The 23872-nt window shown below is 38.8% G+C and overlaps 1 protein-coding gene across 8 annotated transcripts in view; it reads right to left on the bottom strand.

Moving 5' to 3' along the window:
* The window catches only part of Arhgap24 (Rho GTPase activating protein 24), a 363589-nt gene that overhangs the window by 288024 nt on the left and 51693 nt on the right, over positions 1-23872 (bottom strand). For 7 of the 8 annotated variants that reach the window (XM_027388508.2, XM_027388510.2, XM_035452655.1 and 4 more), the window contains one exon: positions 1015-1211. In XM_027388508.2, coding sequence (XP_027244309.1) covers positions 1015-1211 — 197 coding nt within the window. Of the gene's footprint in view, positions 1-1014; positions 1212-5834; positions 5963-23872 lie in introns of those variants that run through there. The other variant, XM_027388513.2, reaches the window with a different exon arrangement.

Here is a 23872-nt window from a genome sequence, read left to right as displayed (position 1 = left end):
TCAAGCTGTCAGACATAAACACATGTAGATACAAGCAGTACAGGTATGTGGTGTATACATATGGGGGGATAGATAGATACATACATAGATACATGCATACATACATACATACATACATACATACATACATACATACATATGGCTATATAAACAGTAGATATTTCATAAGACAATAATGTAAATTCTTTATTCTGGTAAATAAGCAAAAGCTAGCATTATGACTGGGGTTTATAGCATGCTCTTACACTGTTTTTATTTAACTGAGTTACAGGAATTAGGATCCTGTGAACTATTTAGCCTTGTGAACTTAAAATATGAAAGGCCAGTCCTGATTCAAATTCCTAATTAAGATCTTGAACTTTCCAACATTCAAGGAAGTAGCCTCAAGAACATATTATTAGGAATGTTTATATAAGCCAACCTCAAACATTTCTCTTCTCATTTCTATATTCCCTAGATGTAGACAAAGGAAAGACCAGGGATGGTGCCTCTCTCTCTGCATCTTTCATCTGTTGATAAGCACTGACCATAGTTGAGAAAACTCAAGAGCTTTTTCTTTTTTGTTACAGTCTTAAAACTTGTGACTAAGATCATAAGGAAATGAATGACCACTACAGAACCACAGAAAAACACAGAAACTATCCCCAGAGGAGTGTGGCTATGTAGGCAGTTTCCTCTAAAATATATTTTTTTCAACTCATTCCTAAGAGAGAATAAAAGCTGCCTTGACTATGAGTTCTATCCTCTAGTAGATGCCCATTAATATTTTCTCATGAAATAAGTTTGCCTGAAGGATTTAGACATTCCTATAGTAAAACCCCAAATTAACATTAGACAAGTATAATTTGCCTCTGAGTCTCAACTAGCCGGTTCATCATTCCCAAATCTAAACCAACAATGTAAAAGAAGCAGACAAGACTCCTGTAAACTGATCCAGCAGGGAGTGTGAGATCTCTCAGACTCCATCAGCTGCCTGGGTCTCTACAGTCTGCAAGTATCATTTTTCCTACTTACCAAGGGCTTGGTTTCATCTTCATCTTTGAAATAATAAAGCTGATCCCCTTTGAGGACAAACCAGCGGGTATGCCAAGTCTTGACAAAGCCTCCTTGCTTCCTCAGCCACCCACACTTGGTGGCATTCTGACGCCCTTGGACTTGGGAGTTCTCCGTAGTATCATTGTTCTCTTCCATTTTCAAGCTGATGGCCTTTTCTGTTTAGAAACAAAAGGAAAGAAAAAGAATAAGGTAGTCTGTCACCACTGTTCTTAAGGAGAGAGAGAGAGAGAGAGAGAGAGAGAGAGAGAGAGAGAGAGAGAGAGAGAGAGGAAGGAAGGAAGGAAGGAAGGAAGGAAGGAAGGAAAGAAGGAAGGAAGGAAAGAAGAATATGTATCAGCTCACTGACTGGATTTCTATAAGCTGTCCACAGAGCTGCCAATGTTATGCCCAAAGGGAGAGAACATGGTATACTTGCTTGCCTTCTCAGTGGGGGTGAGAAGCCTTTCTTCCTGAGTAGAGCTACAGAATGGGAAAGTTCTAGAGGAATGGGCAATAAGACAGAGTTTTCAGCATCTAGGCTGGTGTGTGTGCTGTGCAGTGCTGGGGGCCTGCATGTGCATGCCTGGCCTGCGGTTACCTGAGCAAGCACTATCCCCACACATGTTAAAGCTTAAAGAGACTATTTTAAAAACCTCAGCGGAAGATGTTTGGTTTGCACATGTGAAAACATCTCTGAAGATGCTGTTCTCTGCTTCCTCCAGAGAATCCACAGAGGGTTTTCTCAGCCAGGGATCTGTGCAGCCAAGTAAGTTTCTGAGAAAACAAAGAGAGAAAGAAAACATCCGCCATGGCTAGATGATTTTCCTTTTCCCCGCTGGCTGCCTCAAATTCAGGGAATGGGGGCGGGATTAAAATGCAGGAGACATTGAGAACCATTCCAGGCTGTGTATAACAGAGTCCAAGGGCATCCACTCTATACAGAGCAAGAAAATGAGCCACATGAATGGAGAATCATCTTCATCCTTAGGAAACTAGACCTGCATAGTGGAAACAAGAGGATGGGCATGAGGTGGGCTTTTTTGGAGGTGGGCAAAGGTCATCATGGAAACAGATCTTGGGAAACGTAGTTAAGAATCAAGAGACTGTTTTGATGTGGTTAAAAATGAAGAGATGTGTCTTTCTATCTCAGAGGCTCCCTCCAGTTTCTTGCTAGTGTTTATTTTTAAGCATTTATTCAGGAAATGGAAAGTGCTAGCACATCCTGGGTCTTTGTATGAGGACACAAATGCAAAATTAACTCACAAAGCACAGACTACCCAAAGGCATTTTCATGTCTGCCTTTATTTTTAATAATTCTAACTTGCACCTGAAGAGGAGCTTTCTTGTGTCCAGAGTCCCAGTCACCAATTCCGTGGTGGCTTTTGCTTTCAAGGAACTCTGCCTTCAGCTGGGGTCCTTGGGTTCTTTCAATGTACTTCTATAACTAATTATGCAGCAATAAATTTGAATTTAGGTTCTAATCTTTTTACTTTGTTCACTTCAACCGTCTTCTTAGGTGGCTTTTGTCTCCTTCACTGGCAGACATTCCAATATTCCCCATTCTTCCTTCAGTTTTTCCATTAAGTTATTTTATACTTTAGTTGGGTTGCTTAGTCTTCTGGAGCTCATTTGGCATCTGCAGGTACCTTTTAATGCTGAAACTCTCCCCTTAGAGCATGACAAAACCTTTCCCTCCAGGGGGCATTCCCGTGGCAGTGACAGCTGATTGCAGTAACATTCACTCCCCATGTGTGCATGTGTGCAAGTGTCTGCAGATTGGATCATGCCTGATGCTTTAAGTTTGTTATGCCCCTAGGGCAGGAACTTTCAATGCCACAGCACTTGACCTAGTATCAAGAAGCAGGCAAGCCCCATTCTACATGAACAGTAAATACCACAATGTAATTTAGACAGTAAGTCTGCTAATTTAGAGCACCCTAAATAATCTTTTTTTTAATCTCCTGGTATTTAAATTATTCCACCATACACAATTTATTTCTTCACCATTTACTTATCCTTTGACCAAACTACAGACTATAAAATAAAAATTTCAACACACACACACATACACACACACACACACACACACACACACACACACACACACACACACCTATAATGTATTACAGTGAAACAAATAAACATATTCTTTCTCTGAGGCCTTTTTCTATCTTTTCTCTCAAGCTTAAGCATTTTACTAACTTAAAAAAAAAAACTACCTCTAAAGATTTCCAAGATAATTAGCAAGCTACCATCAATAATATAGAAATGCACACAGCCAATTCCCATTTTTTCTTCTCTTTATACCTTAGTGGAAAATGTGTGTGTTAGAAGATTGTTTATGACTCTTCTTGCATCTGTTGCTTAAATTCAGAGGAAGTATTGCCTGCTGAACTCCTGGGAAAGCTACAGTTAATTTCATGACTTCATAATACATGATAAAGTGTCTCAACAACATTAATTTCATTATTAAAACAAATGAACATGATTTATTATAGACCTAAGGGAAAAGAGTGCCATGAGTATTGCTGTGTGGAAGAAAAACAAAACAAAACAAAAACTGAAGTCCTACAAAAATAACCAAGGTGTTTGTAGACAGGTAGAGTCATACACAGAAACAGCAGAACCCTCTTCTCACCTCTAAAACAAAGAGGAGTTAAATCATTTCCAATTGGGTCCTTCCAGTTTATTGTCTCTACAGTTCTGTAACTGTGGGGGCATCAGATAGGCAGCTATCATCCATACCCAGTACAGCATCCATCTGATACAGGGTGATGGTCAATCAATGTTTGATGAAGTAATCAATGTTGCATTAGGGTCTTATGCTGGATGACTAATAGTGACATTATCTCCTCCTGAAATCTCTGGACCCTGATCTGCCACCCTCTCCCACACACATACACAATAACCATAGCAGGTTCTTTTAAATTTGGAAACACCCAAGCTCCTTTATGTCTGGGAGCTTGATTTATGTTGGCCTCTCTCTAGAATGCCCTGCCTGTTTGTTTCTTTGCACAGCCTTTCACCTGACTCTCAGTCTAAAATCCACCTCTCTCAGTAGCTGCCTGGAATCACCCCATGAAAGAATTGAGATCTTTGTGTGAGCTCTTTGTGTTCTTGGTCATCCAACTCTGACCCCTTACCTGTTTTTCTAACAGTTCCCTGAATTGCTAGCTATCTTATGGGATTTCATTCCTTTGATTTCTCTTTCATTGTCTGTCACACCCCCTAACTTCCAAAGAAACTATAAGCTTCATGAGGTTAAAGCTGCAGCTTTGTTGCCTACAGCATCCCAGTGCTCTTCACAGTACATACTGGGTACAGTACATATCAGCTGCATGAAGAGTAGGTGGTATGTGTCCTAGTTTGTTTCTTTATTGCTGTGGTAAAAGCAAACAAACAAACAAAAAAACTCACAAAACACTGACCAGAAGCAGTGTGTGTGTGTGTGTGTGTGTGTGTGTGTGTGTGTGTGTGTGTGTGTGTGTATGGGTCAGGGATTAGCTTATATGTCCCCATTACAGTCAGGGTAAGTCAGGGCAGGAACTCAAGAAAGAATCTTGGAGGCAGGAACTGAAGCAGATGCTATGGAGGAACATTGCTTACTGGCTTATTCAGTCTGTGCTCTTAGGCAACCCAAGACCACTGCTCAGTGGTAGCATTTTCCACAATGAGCTGGGCCCTCCCAAATCTATCAAAAATCAAGGGGCCCATGGGCCTGTCTATAGAGCAGTCTGATGGAGGCATTTTCTCAGTTGAGGTTCCTTCTTCCCACATGACTAGTTTGTGTCAAACTGACAACAATCTAACCAGTAATAGTTAACAACCAGAACAGAATTCCTATAAAAAGTGCCTTGGAGGGTTCTTTATTTGTGTTATTTAATGTCATTGTAGTAGTTGTGTATTTTAGGAACTTGAGTTTTTTTCCTTTGACATTGGAGATTTCAGTTAGCATGCAGTCATGATAACCACACTTGAATAACCTTAAATGACCTTTACAATACAAAATAATTAACAGCAGCAGCAACAAACAAGTAAACCATAAGCTTGACAATTTCACTTTCAAGTCTTGAGAGTAAATACATGTATCACTGGTGGTTTAACATCAGACATGTGTGGTTCATATGCTCCCATTTCAGGGCATAACTCACTGGATGCCTTCTGGGGAGCTCCTTTCCCTCACAGTCAGGGCATTGCAACTGAGTGGTGGCACATGAGATAACAGAATAGAGCTATCAACATCAATACTGAGTGACATCAAAGGTGGAGAATTATAACAATGTAAATACATAGTGACTCTGAACTACAACAAAAAACTGAACTGAAAAATTAACTGGCATTTTCATATCACTTGGGAAAAGCCTTGGTGACAGCTACTAGGACATGTCATGGCTAAGGATGCTCCATCATTTAATTACCTTATAGCTGTCAATGGTTGTTCAGTGTCAGAGAGTGACTTTGAATCTACTAATATAGAGACTTTTTGCAAACAGAGGAATGAGGAACATGTGGTATGATCAGAAGGGAATTCATTCTCCTAACAGAGTTTTCCAGACTCAAAGAGCACACATGCAGGAACTTAGATTGGTGACTTCATTCCAGTAGAGGATACATTTACAAAACTGCATATAAATAGGATGCCAGATGCCACAGGGTTGTAATATATCCAAATTTAGCTGTACATATTCAACTACACATGTCCAGAAAATGCAAGAAAAACAACGCAAGGAAGGAACAGAAGGGACAGAGAAGAGGAAAAAAGAAGGTGGAGGTACAAGTGAGTGATTCCACAGGGATACCTGCTCCCCACTGTGCACAAGAGGGCCACAGCTGTGTGAAGCCAAAGCTCTGCAGCCTCAGAGGAGATGGATGTCCCACAGCATTAGTGGAAGCTCAAGAATCTACATGCCCATGACCCCATGCCTCACAGATGCTCATCACAAACAAATGATTCCTGTGAGCATGACAGTATCTGTTCTGTCCTGGGAAAGAAAGTAAAAATCAGCAATGTTGGCAAAACACTGCAATTTATAAGGTGCTTATGTAATTTTGGTCATATCTAAATGTGACCATTTTTTTTTCAGAGAGGGGTAAGGCATTCCAACTAAACTCATTTATAAGAGGCTATTCCATTGCACACCGTATGTGGTCACAAATACCCAGTATTTGACTGAATTCTGCTCTCTCTCATTTTCTAGCATAAACAACAGAAACAAAAATCACTTTGTTTTGTAGGTATTCGGAACATGCTATTTTGTCAAGCACGTTGTTAATATCTTATTAGTTAGATTCCCAAGGTCCAACACATAGCCTACCTATACAGTTTATATTATAAAAATATACAAAGAACTAGAATTCATTTACATGGTGCAAGCATGCATTTGTGGGCACACATGTGCATAGTGTGTACATATGTCCAGAGGTAGGTAGTTGAGAAGAATGTATAAGTGGGGCTTCTCCCTGAAGAATGAACTTAGTTAAAGGCAACATATTTATTGGCATTTTTAATGCTAAGGGCCTTCCATTGGAGGACATCTATACAGGTGTCTATAGATGTGGACTTTTTAATCTTTTCAAAAAACATAAAAGAGCTTGGTCATAGAGAGCCTGTCCAAGGCATTATTATATTTCATATGGATTATTTTATCATTTCAGAGAATATTTCTTCAATAACTCTGGGGGAAGCATCTGATTTAGAACCTGCAGAGTCTCTCAGTAATGTAAATGTTAAACAATTTCAGAATAAAAACTACACTGAAAATATTTTTTTTCATGTGAGTCAACCTTGATGAGATTTGAGATGTCCAGGCATCTACTTCAGCTCAGCTGGTATCACTGAGTGTGTGTGGTGATCTCAGCCAAACTGAGGAGAGGCAGCAGCTTGGTGAGAGTTCAGGGGTGGATCAGCCCTTTCAGCCTGAGCTAGAGGTAAGAGCTAGTGGCTAGCTGCTTTGCATTTCCGATATTCAGCTTGAAGTTTGAATGACAATATCAATCTCTGGTCATTTATTTTTTTCATGTCACATCTGAGAGTAAAAATTGCCAAAAAGGCTAGTCCCTCCTCCACCCATGGGAGGAGGTAATCTTGGACCTGTTTCCAGCCCACCTTCCCACCTCCACCCACAGAAAGAGGAGAGCCATCAAAGTATCGAACCTACTTGCACCCACCAGAAGAGAACCTTGGACCCATACCCACCAGGAGAGGGAGAGACCCCACTGGCACCTACTGGAAGAAGGATTGGGAAGACAAAAGTATAAGCACATGCTCAACAACAGAAAGATAAATATGACACCACCAAAGTCTAAAGATTCTGCACCAGCAAGACGTGATCATCCCAACACAGATGAAGCAGAAGAGAATGACCTTAAAAACAAATTTATGAAGATGATAGAGACCTCAAAGAGGAAATGAGAAAATCATTTAAAGAAATGGAAGAAAAACAGACAAAAATTTTCAAGAAATGGAGGAAAACACAAACCAAAAACTGCAAGAAATAAACAAAGCTCTTAAAGAAAACAAGTAAAGCAGAGAAAAAAACAAACAAGTGAAGGAAACCATTCAAACAGTGCAAGGCTTGAAAGCTTAAATAGAGGCAATAAAGAAAAAAAACAGTCTGAGGGAATGCTGGAAATAGAAAAGCTGGGTCAGGAAATAGAAAAGTTGCATCAGGAACAAAGGATGCAAGCATAACCAACAGAATCCAAAAGATGGAAGAGAGAATATCAGGTGCAGAAGATAAATTAAAGAAAATAGACTTATCAACCAAAGAAAATCTTAAGTCAAACAAATCCCTAACACAAAATACCCAGATAATATGGGGCACCAAAAGGCCAAACCAAAGAATAATAGGTATAGAAGAAGGGGAAGGAACCCACTTCAAAGGTACAGAAAACATATTCAACAAAATCTTAGAAGAAAACTTTTCCAACCTAAAGAAAGATATGCTAATAAAAGTATAAGAAGCTTATAGAACACCAAATAGAGTGGACCACAAAAAAGTCCCCTCACCAAATAATAGTCAAAACACCAAACACACAGAATAAACAAAGGTTATTAAGAGCAGCAAAGGAAAAAGGTCAAATAACATATAAAGGCAAACCTATAAGAATTATACCTGATTTCTCCATGGAAACTCTGAAAGCCAGAAGGGTCGTGGAAAGATATTCTACCAATACTAAGAGACTATGGATGCCAGTCTAGACAACTACATCCAGCAAAACTTTCGATCACTAGATGGAAAAAACAAGGTATTTCATGACAAAACCAGATTTAAACAATACATATCCATTAATCCAGCCCTACAGAAAGTTCTGGAAGGAAAACTTCAAACCAAGGAAGTTAACTACACTCATAAAAATATAGGCAATAGGTAACCGCACTTTACCAACAACTAAGGGAAAAAATACCACAAAATACCACCACCACCACCAAAGCCAAAACAAGCAAGAATTAACAATCAGTGGTCATTAATGCCCCTCAATATTAATGGTCTTAACTCATATATAAAAAGACACAGGTTAACAGAATGGATACAAAGACAGAATTGATCCTTCTGCTGTATACAAGAAACACCTCAACTTCAAAGAGAAACAGTACCTCAGAGTTAAGATTTGGGAAATGATTTTCGAATCAAATGACCCTAAGAAACAAGCTGGTATAGCAAACCTAATAGCTAACAAATTCCACTTCAAACTAAAATCAATCAAAAGAGATGAAGAGGGTCATTTCATATCCATCACAGGAAAAATCCATCAAGATGAGGTCTCAATTCTTTTTCTTTTCTTCCTTCCTTCCTTTCTTTCTTCCTTTCTTTCTTTTCTTTTCTTTCTTTTTTTTTTTTGGTTTATCAAGACAGGGTTTCTCTGTGGCTTTGGAGGCTCTCCTGGAACTAGCTCTTATAGACCAGGCTGGTCTTGAACTCACAGAGATCCGCCTGCATCTGCCTCCCGAGTGCTGGGATTAAAGGCGTGCACCACCAACGCCTGGCGGAGTCTCAATTCTTAACATCTATGCCCCAAATACAAAGGCATCCACATTTGTAAAAGAAACATTACTAAAACTCAAATCACACGTAAAATCTCACATACTTATAGTAGGAGACTTCAACACCCCACTCTCACCACTAGACAGGACCAAAAACAGAAACTTAACAAAGAAACAAAGGAACTAACAGAAGTTATGACACAATTAGGTTTAACAGATATCTATAGAACATTACATCAAAAACCAAAAGAATATACTTTCTTCTCAGTGCCACATGGAACCTTCTCTAAAATAAACCACATACTTGGCAACATAGAAAACCTCAACAGACACCGAAAAAATGGAATAACCCCCTATAACTTATAGGGCCACCATGCTTTAAAGTTAGAATTCAACAACAACACAAATTGCAGAAACCCTGCAAACTATGGAAATTGAACAATGCACAATTGCAGCATTCCTGGATCAAGGAAGAAATAAAAAAAGAAATTAAGGACTTCTTAGAATTCAGTGAGAATGAAGACACAACATACCCAAACTTATGGGATACTTTGAAAGCAGTACTAAGAGGAAAGTTCATAGCATTTGGTGTGCACATGGAGAAACTGAAGAGGAGTCACAATACAGAATTAATAGCACAACTGGAAGCAAACTCAACACAGAGGAGTAGACACCAGGAAATACTCAAACTGAGGGCTGAAATCAATAAAGTAGAAACTAGGAAAACAATACAAAGAATCAAAGTAACAAAGAGTTGGTTCTTTGAGAAAATCAACAATATAGACAAACCTTTATCCAAACTAACTAAAAGGCAAAGACAGAACATGCAAATTAACAAAGTCATTAATGAAAAGAGGGAAATAACAACGGACACTGAGGAAATCCATAGAAACTTCAGGTCATACAAAACCTACACTCCACAAAATTTGAAAATTTAAAAGAAATGGACAATTTTCTGGACAGATAATAATTACCAAAATTAAATCAAGAACAGATACACAACTTAAATAGACCTATAGCCCCTAATAAAATAGAAGCAGTCATCAAAAGTCTCCCAAACCAAAAAAACCCAGGGCCAGATAATTTCACTGAAGAATTCTACCAGGAATTCAAAGAATAGCTAATACCAATACTCCTCAAAGGTTTCACACAATAGAAGCAGAAGGGTCATTGCCAAACTCTTTTTCAAGGTTACAAATACCTTGGTACCCAAACCACACAAAGACACAACAAAGAAAGAGAACAACAGACCAATCTCCCTTGTGAACATTCATGCAAAAATACTCAATAGAATACTGGCAAATCGAATCCAAGAACACACATCAGAGAAATCATCCACCATGATCAAGTAGGCTTCATTTCAGGGATGCAGAGATGGTTCAACATACAAAAATCCATCAGCGCAATCTACCATATAAACAAACTGAAAAAGAAAAACCACATGATCATCTCACTAGATGCTGGAAAAGTCTTTGTTAAAATCCAATACCCCTTCATGATAAAGGTCTTCAAGAGATCAGGGATAACAGAAACATTCCTAAACATAATAAAAGCAATATACAGCAAACCAACAGCCAATATCAAACTAAATGTAGAGAAACTCAATGCAATTCCTCTACAGTCAGGAAGAAGACAAGGCTGTCCACTCTCTCCATATCTCTTCAATATTGGCCTTGAAGTTCAAGCTAGGGCAATAAGACAACAAAAGGAGATCACAGGGATACAAATTGGAAAGGAAGAAGTCAAGCTTTCACTATTTGCAGATGATATGATAGTTTATATAAGTGACCCAAAAAATTCTACCATGGAACTTCTACAGCAAAGTGGCCGGATACAAGATTAACTCCAAAGAGTAGCCCTGCTACATAAAACTATAAATGGGCTGAGAAAGAAATCAGAGAAACATCACCCTTTACAATAGTCACAAGCAACATAAAATATCTTGGGTAACACTAACCAAACAAGTGAAAGACTTGTATAACAAGAACTTTGAGTCTTTAAAGAAAGAAATTAAAGAAGATACCAGAAAATGGAAAGATCTCCCATGCTCTTGGATAGGTAGGATCAACATAGTAAAAATGGCAATCTTGCCAAAAAGCAATATACAGATTCAATGCAATCCCAATCAAAATCCCAGCACAGTTCTTCACAGACCTTAAAAGAACAATGTTATGATAAATCTTTCCACCATAAGCTGCCTGAGCCCCATCGCCACGTGTGCCCTTTACTCTAGCCGCCCGCCGGAGTCAGGGCCCAAATGAATACACAGAAACTTGTTTTAGGTTCAAAGCTGCTTGGCCAATGACTAGAATTCCTCATCCGTTAGCTCAGTCTCAATTATCATACATCTATATATTTTATAAGACTTATCTTATCAGACGCCTTATTGGTGTCCCTCCTTGCTGATGAATCATATCCTGCCGCTGGAGCGGGAATGGGAAAAGAGACACTTTCTTTTTCCTTTTCTTAAATATGAGTATCCTTGCTATGTCACTTCCTGCCTGGAACATCATTTCTCTACTACATTTCCCAGAATCTTCTTTGAGTCCTAGTCCAGCCTAACTTGCTGTCTCATTGGCCAAGCAAGTACTTTATTTAACAATCAATAAGATAAATATACATACAAGTATTTCCCCCATCAGAACAATATTCAGTTTTATATAGAAAAACAAGAGACCCAGGATAGCCAAACAACCCTGTACAATAAAGGAACTTCCAGAGGCAATACCATCCCTGGCTTCAAGCTCTATTATAGAGTTATAGTCTTGAAAACAGCTTGGTATTGGCACAAAAATAGATAGGTATACTATACCAATGGAATTGAATTGAAAACCCTGATATTAACCCATGCACATATGAAAACCTGATTTTTGACAAAGAATCTAAAATTATACAATGGAAAAAAAAGCTTCTTCGACAAATGGTGCTGGGGTAACTGGATGCTGGCATGTAGAAGACTGTAGATAGATGCATATCTATCACCATACAGAAAACTAAAGTCCAAATGGATCAAAGACTTCAACATAAACCCAGCCACAATGAACCTCTTAGAAGAGAAATTCAGAGGTACTCTTGAATGAATTGGTACAGGAGACAGATTCCTGAACATAACACCAGTAGCACGGACGCTGAAATCAATAATAAATGAAACCTCCTGAAACTGAGAAACTTCTGTAAAGCAAAAGACACAGTCAACAAGTCAAAATGGCACCATAGAATGGGAAAAGCTTTTTACCAACCCCACATCTGAAAGAGGGCTGAATCCCAAAATATACAAAGAATTCAAGTAAAAAGTCACCAAAACACCAAATAATTCCATTAAAAAGTTGTATATAAAACTAAATAGAGAATTCCCAATAGAAGAATCCAAAATGGCTGAAAGACACTTAAGAAAATTCTCAACATCCTTAGGCATCAGGGAAATGCAACTCAAACAACGCTGAGATACCATCTTGCACCTGTCAGAATGGCTAATATCAAAAACACCAATGACAGTTACACTGAAGAGGATGTGGAGAAAGGGAGTGGGAGTGCCAACTCGTACGGTCACTTTGGGAATCAGTATGGCAGTTCCTCAGAAAAATGGGAATCAGTCTGCCTCAAGATCCAGAAATTTCACTCTTAGACATATACCCACAGTTGCACATTCATACAACAAGGGCATCTTTTCAATGATGTTCATAGCGGCATTATTTGTAATAGCCAGAAACTAGAAGCAACCTAGATGCCCCTCAACTGAAGTGTGGATAAAGAAAATTTGGTACATTTATACATGGAGTATTACTCAGTGGGAAAAAAAAGCAACGGAATCTTGAAATTCAAAGGCAAATGGATGGAACTAGAAGATATCATCCTGAGTGAGGTAACCCCAACACAAAAAGACAAACACGTATGTACTCACTCATATGTGGATTTTAGACATAGAGCAAAGGATTATGAGCTTGCAATCCACACCTCCAGAGAAGCTAGTAAACAAAGATGACCCTAAGAGGGACAAACATGGCCCCCAGAGAAGGGGCAAAGGACAAGATCTTCTGAGAAAATTGGGAGCATGGGAGGGAGGAGAGAGGGATAGGATTTGGATTGGGCTTGGTGGGGGCCATGGGAGAATGGAATGGAGAGGGAACTTGGATTGATATATAAAATAAGATTGTTTCTAATTTAAATTATAAAAAGGAAAAAAACTGTTGAAAATCATGAAACTAGAAAGTGGTTTAAAAACATAAATTATGTAGCTTCAGGTTCACCCAAGAGTCTGGATGTCAAGACTTTGCAAATATGCTCATTTACCAACCGAAATGCACAAGAAAAGATGTAGGAATGAGATTCCAGGAGCTTGTTTTAAGAGGAAAACCATAACATGCTAATTAATGAAAACTGAAGAGTGAAATTTTTTTGACCCCATTTCACCACACCCTTCATTAGTGTAATGGACAAACCATGGAATAAGCAAAGCATCTAAGGGAGATCATGTCAGCGCTGAGATGAATTTCAGGAACATAAATCTGTTGTCAGAAACAACTTTGTTTATTTATTTATTTGTTTCTTTATGGGGGGTCAAGACAGGGTTTCTCTGTTGCTTTGGAGGCTGTTGTGGAACTAGCTCTTGTAGACTAGGCTGGTCTCTAACTCACAGAGATCCTCCTGCCTCTGTCTCCTGAGTGCTGGGATTAAATGTGTGTGCCACCACCACCCAGCTGTATTTATTACAGAAACTTGCAAGGACCTTGGGTTTTCAGATGCTTCCCCTGCTGCCTTTGAGGCTAACTTCTCTTCTTTCTCATCTCTCTGAGAGTTTCCATGGAGCAGCAGATGCACTACCCAGACTGGGAGCACCTCTCATGTGCTCCCACATCAGGCAAAGCCACATGTTCATGGACCTGGTTCCCTGGGACCCCCTATATAGCAATGGCATTCAGTGAACACCGAAGAGTTAAATGAATAAATGGCAAATTGGCAAGTAAAGAGTGAAGGAATGAGTCAATAATTGTAGTGTGCTGGATTTGACCCCCATTGCCTCAAGAATCCTGAGCGGGGCTGACAGGATGGTTCAGTAGGTAAAAGCACTGCTCATGCAAAGGACCAGGGTTTAATTCCCTGCACATATGTCGTGGCTCAGTACCACATGTAACTCCAGTTCCGGGAGATCTGATTCCCTCTTCTGGTGTCTGTGGGTACTGCATGCATATGGTGCATACACATCCATACAAATAAAGTTTAAAGAATGTAAATAAATACTATTAAGAGAACTGTGCAAGAGTCCTAAGCCAGTAGGAGCTTCTAGATGCCAATGCACACCAAATTCTCCCATCTGAACCTGATTCGAATTCAGTGGGTTAGAGAGAAACCAGACTTGAGAAATTATTCAGAAAAGAAAATACTGTATTCCCTGAATGCTATCTCCAGTAATAATTGTTAACCATAAACAATCCCTGAAAGCATCTGTGAGGAAAGCAAGGAGAATGGCATAAAATACAGCAGTCAAGATCGAGAATTTCAGAATGGGCATCAACAGAGCGTGCTGGAGGACTCGAGTAATAACAGTTCTTTGAGTCTGCAATTGGACTGATCCCCGAGGAAACAAAGCAAAGGTCCTGAAATTGTTAAAAATGTCAGACAATGGACAATTTAAAAAATATATGTAAGTGTTGGAATACATCATAAACCTGTCTACATCTTATGTTATAATCATCAATATTCTGTAATTAGTTTCATTTGAAAGAAAAAAGACTTGCTCATATGAATATACAACATCTTTAAGTATTTCCTTTGTGTTGTATATATAATACTTTATTTAATATTTAATATAGCTTCCTTGCAAGGAGGTTTTATTCAGTTAGTGAGGAAAATATTTTAATTCACATGTAATACCTCCTGCCTTTACCTTACTGTCTGAGAAATGAGTAAAAGGCGCAATTGAACTTCCCACTGCAGATAACCTTCACAGGATGGAAGTCAATCAAAATGATTGCTTCACTGATGGTGGGGGTAAGAAAGCTTTGACAAATACTCGGTGAATGTCCTGCCATTCTTTCAGCACCTGACAGGCATTACTTACCACCTGGCTGCAGGCCTCGATGTCCTCTCAGTACTGCAGTAGAGGCAGCCACAGGCAATCAATCAACCAGGGAAACAGCAGGGAGATTCTACTCTAATTCTATGAACAAATGAGAAACTGAAGCTACCCCTTGACTATCACTAGACACTGAGGTGTGCCACCAATGTAATACCACTAATGCCACTAGGAGTAGGAGAGGAAGACAGCTTCTCTATGACAGGGAAAAGTAATAGTTTTATGAAAGCCAAAAGGTGGCTAGTGCCATTTGATTTAATAAAAAAGACAAAAACCAAAGCAAGGAAAAATAAATATGTGATGAATAATTCCTTCGTTATATTAACTAAACCAATATGGCTAGACGCTTCAAATAGCATCCAAAGCTTCATTGCACAGACACGCCCACTTAGAAGCTCCTGCATTCTCTGACACCTCTTGTCCACAGTCAGCTTTTGTTTTTAAAAGAGTATCCAGAGGTTTTCACATCTAAATCTAAGACATAATGGGATTATGCTACCAAAGGTGAGAGCAGGCAATGGAGATAAAGTAGAAATCTGTACAAAAAAGAGTAAAAGCAAGAGGGGGCTGAAGTTCATAGGATTCTCAGGACTGCCAAGCCCTGCTGGAGGATAAGAGAAACAGTCTTTGTGCCTAAGGATAGAGTCCCTCCAACCTTGTTCCTCTGTGGGCATATTCTTAAGCTTACACAAAAGCCTTCACAAAACACTGCGTTAATATTAGGTTCCTTCAGAGGGTCCAACCTGGGAAAATCAAATGTTATCGACTACTTTACCATCTCAAGGCTCTCTTCGAAGCTAGCCTTTTATTTAACCATACTTCAAAGTTGCTCAGACAAGTGCACAACTTGACTGAGATAGTCATTTGTCTCCAGTGAACTTTCAGGTTTACCCTTCACATGAAAGCCTGGGGTGCTTAATGATTTCCAATAAGGGTTACTTCCTCTTTGTCAATTAATCCTGTGGGCTGAATGCCACCGGGCTTGCTCTATGGGGCCAGGAAAATTATTAGACTCCCTAAGTATATAAATCTAAACCTAATCACTGAACCTCAATTACTCGCACAGTGGTTTATCATGCTCAAGTACTGACAAGACAACTTTTTCATTAGAATTTGGACAAGCTAGGGAGACGATGTCAAAGTAGAGAGAGAGAAAAAAATTACCCACCTTCTATTTTACTTTCTCAAGATTATTCCTGTCAGAATGGGCTGTGATTTGTCAAATTGTGATATTTAGTGCAATCTAATTACTCTCGTAACTTGAACACATTTTAATTCTTCAGTTAGTTCATGCCTTATTTTTGGTAGCTAGCTAGCTTTACTATAACGAGATATATTCAATTTGCTTTCATTCAAAAGAAAAAGAAGTCCTATACGTTAAAAAATGGAGTTTTTACAAAGTAGGCATGTATTTGGGATGTCCAGAGCCACTCCTTAGGGGCTACTGTTTCCCACATGACTTTTTTCTTCTGATTGAGCCTGATCAAACAGAAGAGTACATACACAGGCCTGCATTTGTACTCAGAGGTCCCTATCTCTATAGAAACTATGCCAGCCCAGGCCTAGAGAATGCACATGTGACATATGCGTGTCATCAAGAGCATTTTTAATGGAGGAGACAGAGACACTGGAAGAAGAACATGGAAGCTGACAGCATTCAGGAAATGGCAGAGAGTGGTCTTTGGAAAACAGAACCTGGCTCTGGTTCCTCAGGTCTGGCCTTGACCATCTTCACTGTACTTCTCAGATATGGCTCCTGCCTGGTAAACTGAACAAGTGGCTTTTCTTTTACTTGATCCAGTGTGAGCTGCTATTAATAAATTGCTGCATAAGTGAATCTTTTTATAGTGAAAAGAAACACCAAAATATCTCTGAGAAATTTTATCTTTAAAATAACAATGATAGAGGCTTAAATCATATACTACAGTATTTTATATGTATGCAAAAAGTTCTCTCAAGATAGAACTTAAACCAAAATAGGAAGCCCAAACCCTATAAAAGAAAATAAAGGCAAATAAATTTGAGATCTTGGACAGGCAGTGACTTAATGGTAAAGAATGCAACAGTATGAAATTATAAAGTAGACTTTAAACATTTTCTGTTTGTTCTAAACTTCCTTAAGACAGAGCATGTGTTAGCCAGAGGTCAGGAAATCTTTACGTGTAACAACCAGAAGATGTCTAGTCATGATAAAGCCCTCCTACAACTCAGTGATAAAAATACAACAATCCTAACTGGACCAGATGATTTCAAAGTACTTTCCAATGCAGGATATACAAAGCTTCAAGGACCACATGAAAATGTTCCCAGCATCACCAATATCAAATAAATAGATATTTAAACCACCATAAGATGTCACTGCACATACATTAGCATGGGAAACATTTACAAAGGCTGATGGTACCAAGTGGTTGGTGGTGATCTAGACTAACCAGAAGTTTCCTGCGGTGTGGTAGGGGTGTGAATGCTATGAATACATCAACAAAAGGTTTAGAATGTCACATAAAATTGAACATTCTCCTCCTTATATCTAGAAATTCCAATTCTAGATTCTTAATAGGGAAGTGGAATCCACATGTTCACAGGAAGCTCTGTACACCAATGTTCACATATATTGTCTTATGTTAGTCCTAAACTGTGAGTAACTCAAATGACATAGGAACACACAAATGACATAGGAACACACACAAAACAGTCTATAAAGCCTGAGAGTGGTGACAATAAAGAAAACTGCAAATGTATATATAGATGAGTCCATGGCATGAGTGACAGAGGCCAAATCCAAAAGAGTCACTGTGTGATCACACTCACACACAGCATTGACTAAGTAGGCTCCATCCATCATGATTGTTACCATTCAGGCATCTGTGCTGGCCTGTCCTTGGGGTTCTGACAGGATATGCCCTCAGCTGCAGCCACTAAGAGCACCACCTGTGCATATTCACTGTTCCCTTTTAAAAGGGCCCTGCCCACCTCCCATCCTTCTCTCTTTCTTTCCCTCTCTCTGTTCTTCTCTCTCTGTCTCCCCTCCTCCTTCCTCTCTCCTGCTGCTCCTGTCTCTAAAGGCTGACCCCAACTCTTTCCCATATTTATGACCCTTTTCCCTAATAAAAATCCTTCTGGTTGAACTCTGTCACATGGCATCTTTCTCTTGAGTGCCACTTTTCTTAAATTACAACAATGACACCTGCTACGAAGTATTAACTTGAATCATCTAAGATGGTGGAAATGCCTTATATTTTGATGGGACATGAATTCCATGCATACAGACACTTGTCTAAACTCATGAACTGTTCGCCTAAGCTGTGTATACAAATCATTATTATTATTAAATTTTCTTCAAGACCATTTATAATAGTGAGTTCTGGTCAATATGTTTGACCTTGTGCTGCCTTATTGGTTAGCAATTCTGAAATTCCTTTCTTTGTTCTTCCTCACTGAGCAAATAAACATAACATGACCACACTAGGAAGCTGAGTTTCTTAGGGAAATTAGACTGTATACTGTGGTTTGAGTTTGGAATTGGAGATGTGTGAATTCAGTTTGTAGTAGATACAGAAACAAAATCAGGCATGTTTATTTGTGCTTCTAGATGGCCTAGAGGATTGAATTACTGCTGCTAGCTACGTGTACACACCTTGGTTTCTTTTCTTTCCTTTTTGTTTGGAGGGAGGACAAGGTAGAAACATTCACACATTCTCCATCACAGGGTTTCTCTGTGTAGCTCTGGCCTGCCTCTGCTTCCTGAGTGCTAGGATTAAATGTGTGCTCTACCACTGCCTGTCAACACCTTGGTTTCTAAATGTTCCTCACTTCTTCATAGAACCAGTGCTCCCTGAATAAAGGTTGATTCCAGGACTTGGGCAGAAAGTATCAGAAAGCAAAGTAACATTCAAGAACTGTGGGGTAATATAAAAGAACATAGGAATAGCATGAGGTGACTCCTACTGGCCAAATATGGGACAGTTTGAGCAACTGAATAAATGATAGTAATGGATGGTACCCATAGAATAAAATTCACACACACACACACACACTGGCACATTTTAGCATGTGTAGTTGTGTCCTTGAATCAACACTTCATATAGAGTAAGAGATGACTCTACGTGTGTGTGTGTGTGTGTGTGTGTGTGTGTGTGTGTGTGTGTGTGTGTGCATGCTTGCACGCATGTACACATGTATGTACACATGCACTTAATTCTTACAGTAACTCTATGAAATATATCCCATGTTATTTCTACATTATTACTAGATAACAAAATGGTGCCTATAGTCCTACTGGTGATAAGAGACTATTTAAAAATGAAAATGGGTATCTAGACCTATATAACATGACCAAGGAGACTGTTGTGTTCATAGTCATAGGTCTATCATTGTTTCTCAAATTATCATATAAACTCTGGTATAGATTATCCCTATGAATTAAAAAACTCCATAACAAAAGGTGAATCACAAACAAGACTCAAGATGAAATCTAACATCTAGATTTTGATTCATGATATGCTTGTGGTCATAGCTTCAGGTTATGGATCTGTCACTCAGATCTGCTCATCTTGATATCTGTACACAGATGAAGTTTTAAGTATTTGGTTTTGTTTCCATATGAAGTTTTTTTTTTCTCACTGAGGGCTGCTCTAACTGCAGCTTTGAAGTGGCCATATGATGTGGTCTGGTTCAGCTCTCTGGGATGTGTGAATGCTGGAAAAGAAGACATCTAGGCCCCCAAAGACTTGATCTTTTTATGAATTGAAAATGATCAGTGAAAGCCATAAACCACTTGTGCTTTTTAAAGAAAGGCAGCTATAAGCGCTGCTATCATAGTTTGAAAATTGCAAAGACCTGAGTCCTAAGAATTTCATTATACCTTGAGTAGTATGTGCTCTATGACTCAAACGCCAGTATCTATAGTCACCTGTATAGGTCATCTAGACATCCCTAGACCCTAGGAAATTATTCGTGCAAAACTCAAGTGTGACTTCCCCAGGCTGAGGAAAAATAAAATGTTAAGCAAAGATGCTTGTAATTGGCAGTAGAATTATCTAAGAAAGATGAAATTCAGAAGAATAAGAATTAGAAATTATTGTTGTATTTTCATAGTCAGAGGCATTGCCTCACAAAAACAATTGCACACATTCATATGCTTGCATGCGCACACATGCATATACTCAACTTCTCATCAAATTCATATGTAGTCTTGACAAGAATTCTTTAAAGGACTTTCGGATGTCCAAAAGGCAAAAATGATTTTCAAGTATTTAAAAGGGACATATGAACATCTTTTACACTCCAGAACTTTAACTTTTACTTTCCCTTTTTCCTAATTAAACTACTCAGTGTCACCCTTAGGCTTACATAGACCATTATCGTATGTTTCCTGGGATTTCCCCCATAATGAAGGAATGAATAAAGGAACAAAAGAGTGGCAGCTGAATATTTACTAGATCAAAGCTTCAGTCTGTCTGTCATAAAATAAAAAACTAAGAAGAAACTGACAAGCCATTGATGGAATATTCTAATATTTACTTTTCATGGAACTATGTTAGGATTTCACTAATTTAAACATAAATGGATGTCACTTCTGAAAACTCCAGTATGTTAACACAATTCAAATCACAACCTTAGTGTAAAAGGAAAGCTGAGATGTAGACTGGGGATGTGGCTCAATAATAAATATCTGGTGTGCACAAAACTCCAGATTCTATCCCAAGGACTGCGTGTGTGTGTGTGTGTGTGTGTGTGTGTGTGTGTGTGTGTGTGTGTGTGTGTTGGGAGCATAAAGTTTCTTGTACCCACAGATCTCCAGTTAAACCAGGAATATTAAGCAAGCAGGGTTGTCTTTTCCATGGAAAAGATGAAAAACCTGTTCTTTCACCCAGAAAGGTGAGTGATCTAATGGGTCAGGCCTTATCAACCAGGACTGGAGGTGGCTAGTAATCTAAATGACCCTTACATTGCCTCTACAGCCAGAGGTTCTCCCAAGCTCCCACAACCAGAACCAAAGGTGATTAATAACCCCAGCCCTCTACACTATCTGTATGACTAAGACCAGGCCAGATGCTCTCCTAGGTCCACAAGCTAATACAGGTACCCTATCTCCAGAACCCATCTTCCTGGCAGATATGACATGTACCCTGAGTTGAATTTCCATGTAATTGTGCTTCCTTGTACATCAGAGGTTGTAGTACACCAGGAACTATTTTTTTTCAAAATTACATTGTGTTTAAATATATTGACAATAAACTGCCTGGCACCAGACTCCCAGAAGTTTGAACCAGGTTGATGTAGTCAGTTTGAACCGAGTTTTCATTCTCACCTCTTCAGTTCATATTCCTGCCTGCCATGACACCTGCAGGAATCTCCCTCATGTGTAAATATATGTAAACAAAAATAAATACGTGTGTTTTAAGGACTGTGGGGAGTTTTTGTTTCTAAGATGAACATGAGGTTTTATAGATTAGTCAACTATGAGGCTCAATTATATCTAACAGAAATACGTAGCCAATTTCCAATTAGTTAGAAAAAATAATCATTTCATCAAACACCATTTAGGCTTGCTCTGAGATTCAGAAGCCATTCAGAATCCTGCAGTACTAATAATCCCATAGTCAATAGTTCTGTTATTTAAAAAATACTGAATAATCTAGAGGCAGCCATTAGCTTTCCTTTCTCACATATACCAAGAGTTGATACTTTGACAACTAACAGCTTCCTTCATTTTGTCTTTCCCAGTCCCTCAACCACCTCAGCAGCTTTACTCACCCCAACACACAGCTGCCTCCCTTGCCCTAGACATCTAAATGATGACTTCACTGTATCCCCAGTTTCAAGACTTCTGAGGGCCAGCCTCCCAATGCTGGCGCCAGGCTGACCACCATCTGACATTAATTTTTATACAATCCAACTGCACAGCATATGTTCAAAATCAGCTTCACTGCTAGGTGTCCCTATCTGATTAGAGATCCATGACTTGCCCCAGAAAGTGTCCCATGAGGCCACCAGACAGATCCCTAACCTAACATGCCGCACTCGGCTCACATCTCCAGCTAAAATCTGTAGCAACAACATTGGAAAAAAATGAGTAAAATTACACATGGACCATCACTTCATTTGAGTTTTCACAATCAAAGGAGCAGGAAGTATCTCACATTGAAAACTACAAACACTGTTTCCTCTCACTTAGTCCACTTAATGCAGCAAAACACTATGCAATAGGTCAGCGTGTCTGTAAGCTAAGCTTTGCCCTTGGTAATGGGGCTTCACATGCCTTCCTCTAAAAACTTCCTTGTGATTTTTTTTATAATTTATTTTGTAGGCTGTAGTTATTTATTTTTAACCAACATTATAACCTGAGTTAAGTATTCCACCCAACTCATATAAAAGTAGTTCTTTTAATTCATGTAAATATAGTGGTTGAAAAAAAAAGGTAAGAAGGTAAAACAATATAAATCCATGTAATAGTATATCAGCTTTATTTAATTAACTTGCTAGATAAATTTTGTCTTTTCTTCTTCTAGCCTTTTTTTGCCTTTTCTGTTGGTTTTCTGATGAAGAGTTAGGAAGAAAAGGCATGGCTCTCAGTGGGGCTGGTGTTAGGTAGAGAATGCAGGAAGCTGTTGCATCCTCAACTGATAAAAAATGATTTCTTGTGCTTGGAGTTTTGATACCAACAAACTGAGGATTTGTTTCCAGTCTCACTGTTTGCCACTTCAACGGCAGATGTTTTCTCATCTTCTAAATAAGTTCTCCTCTTTTGCTCCTGAAGACTGATTTGGAAATTGGGAAGCTTATCAATAGTCATTCAAATGCTTAAGGGACACCCATGCTTGCTATATTTAAGCTACTCAATAGACAAGTTTTCATGGATATTTAGTGTCAAGATTTGCTCCCTTCACATCTTGTAAACTGATAAAGAAAATAATGTCTACCAATGAAACTGGGTAGACCAGATGCTAGCAGGAATATGGTTTTCAACCAAGCATCTCACCACCACCAAGAGCTAAGTGTGATCTTAAAGCTTTCTTAACTGAACATCCCAACAGGGAAAAACATGGGAAAGGATTTTAACAATATAATAAAATAGTACTTTGTCTAGATATTAAACCCAACTTAGGCTAGAGAACATACTCAAATTCAGTAACAGGCATCTCAGTTTTCCCTATGAAACTTGCTTCACCACCTACAGATTTTCAAGGTTGAATTGCTTTTTCTGTTTTTTTTTTTCCACATTACTTTGCACTAAAGACTTAGTGCTCAAACTAGGTACCTTCTACCTAAGAGCAGAGTCAATACCAAAGAGAAAGAAAACATCAGATTACAAATGTTTGTGCACAAGAAGGGAGACCTGGATAATTGTGTCTCAGTATTCAGTCTTATCTTAACATCCCATTTGAAGACTTCTCAAAGTCAAGGTCTATGTCCCATATAGCAACACAACCATGTGGATGATAAGAAGACTTCAACAAGTCAACAGTGGGCTGTCTCGAATCCAACAGCTTGGCACTTACTAATGACTATTTTCCTTCCCCCGAATATTTTTCCATGAGTAAATTAGGGAAATGAGGATCTTGCTAGTAAATTTGCTTGAAATGTGCCAAGGTATTCCATTTTGTCCTCTTCAGAAATGCAACAAAACCCCATAACCTTCAACATCTTCCATACTGTGCTCATCAGTAATTCAACAGATCTCTATGACCTTGAATACTGACTAATTTCAAAGAACTTTGTAAAACTACCAGTGAACTGAAATGTTAAGACAAGTTTATCACTACATGTTCATAAAC

The sequence above is a fragment of the Cricetulus griseus genome (assembly GCF_003668045.3).
Source record: "Cricetulus griseus strain 17A/GY chromosome 1 unlocalized genomic scaffold, alternate assembly CriGri-PICRH-1.0 chr1_1, whole genome shotgun sequence".
In the NCBI taxonomy this organism is placed as follows: Eukaryota; Metazoa; Chordata; class Mammalia; order Rodentia; family Cricetidae; genus Cricetulus; species Cricetulus griseus.
Note: the sequence above shows the minus strand (reverse complement) of the source record. Positions and strands in the feature narration are given on the sequence as shown.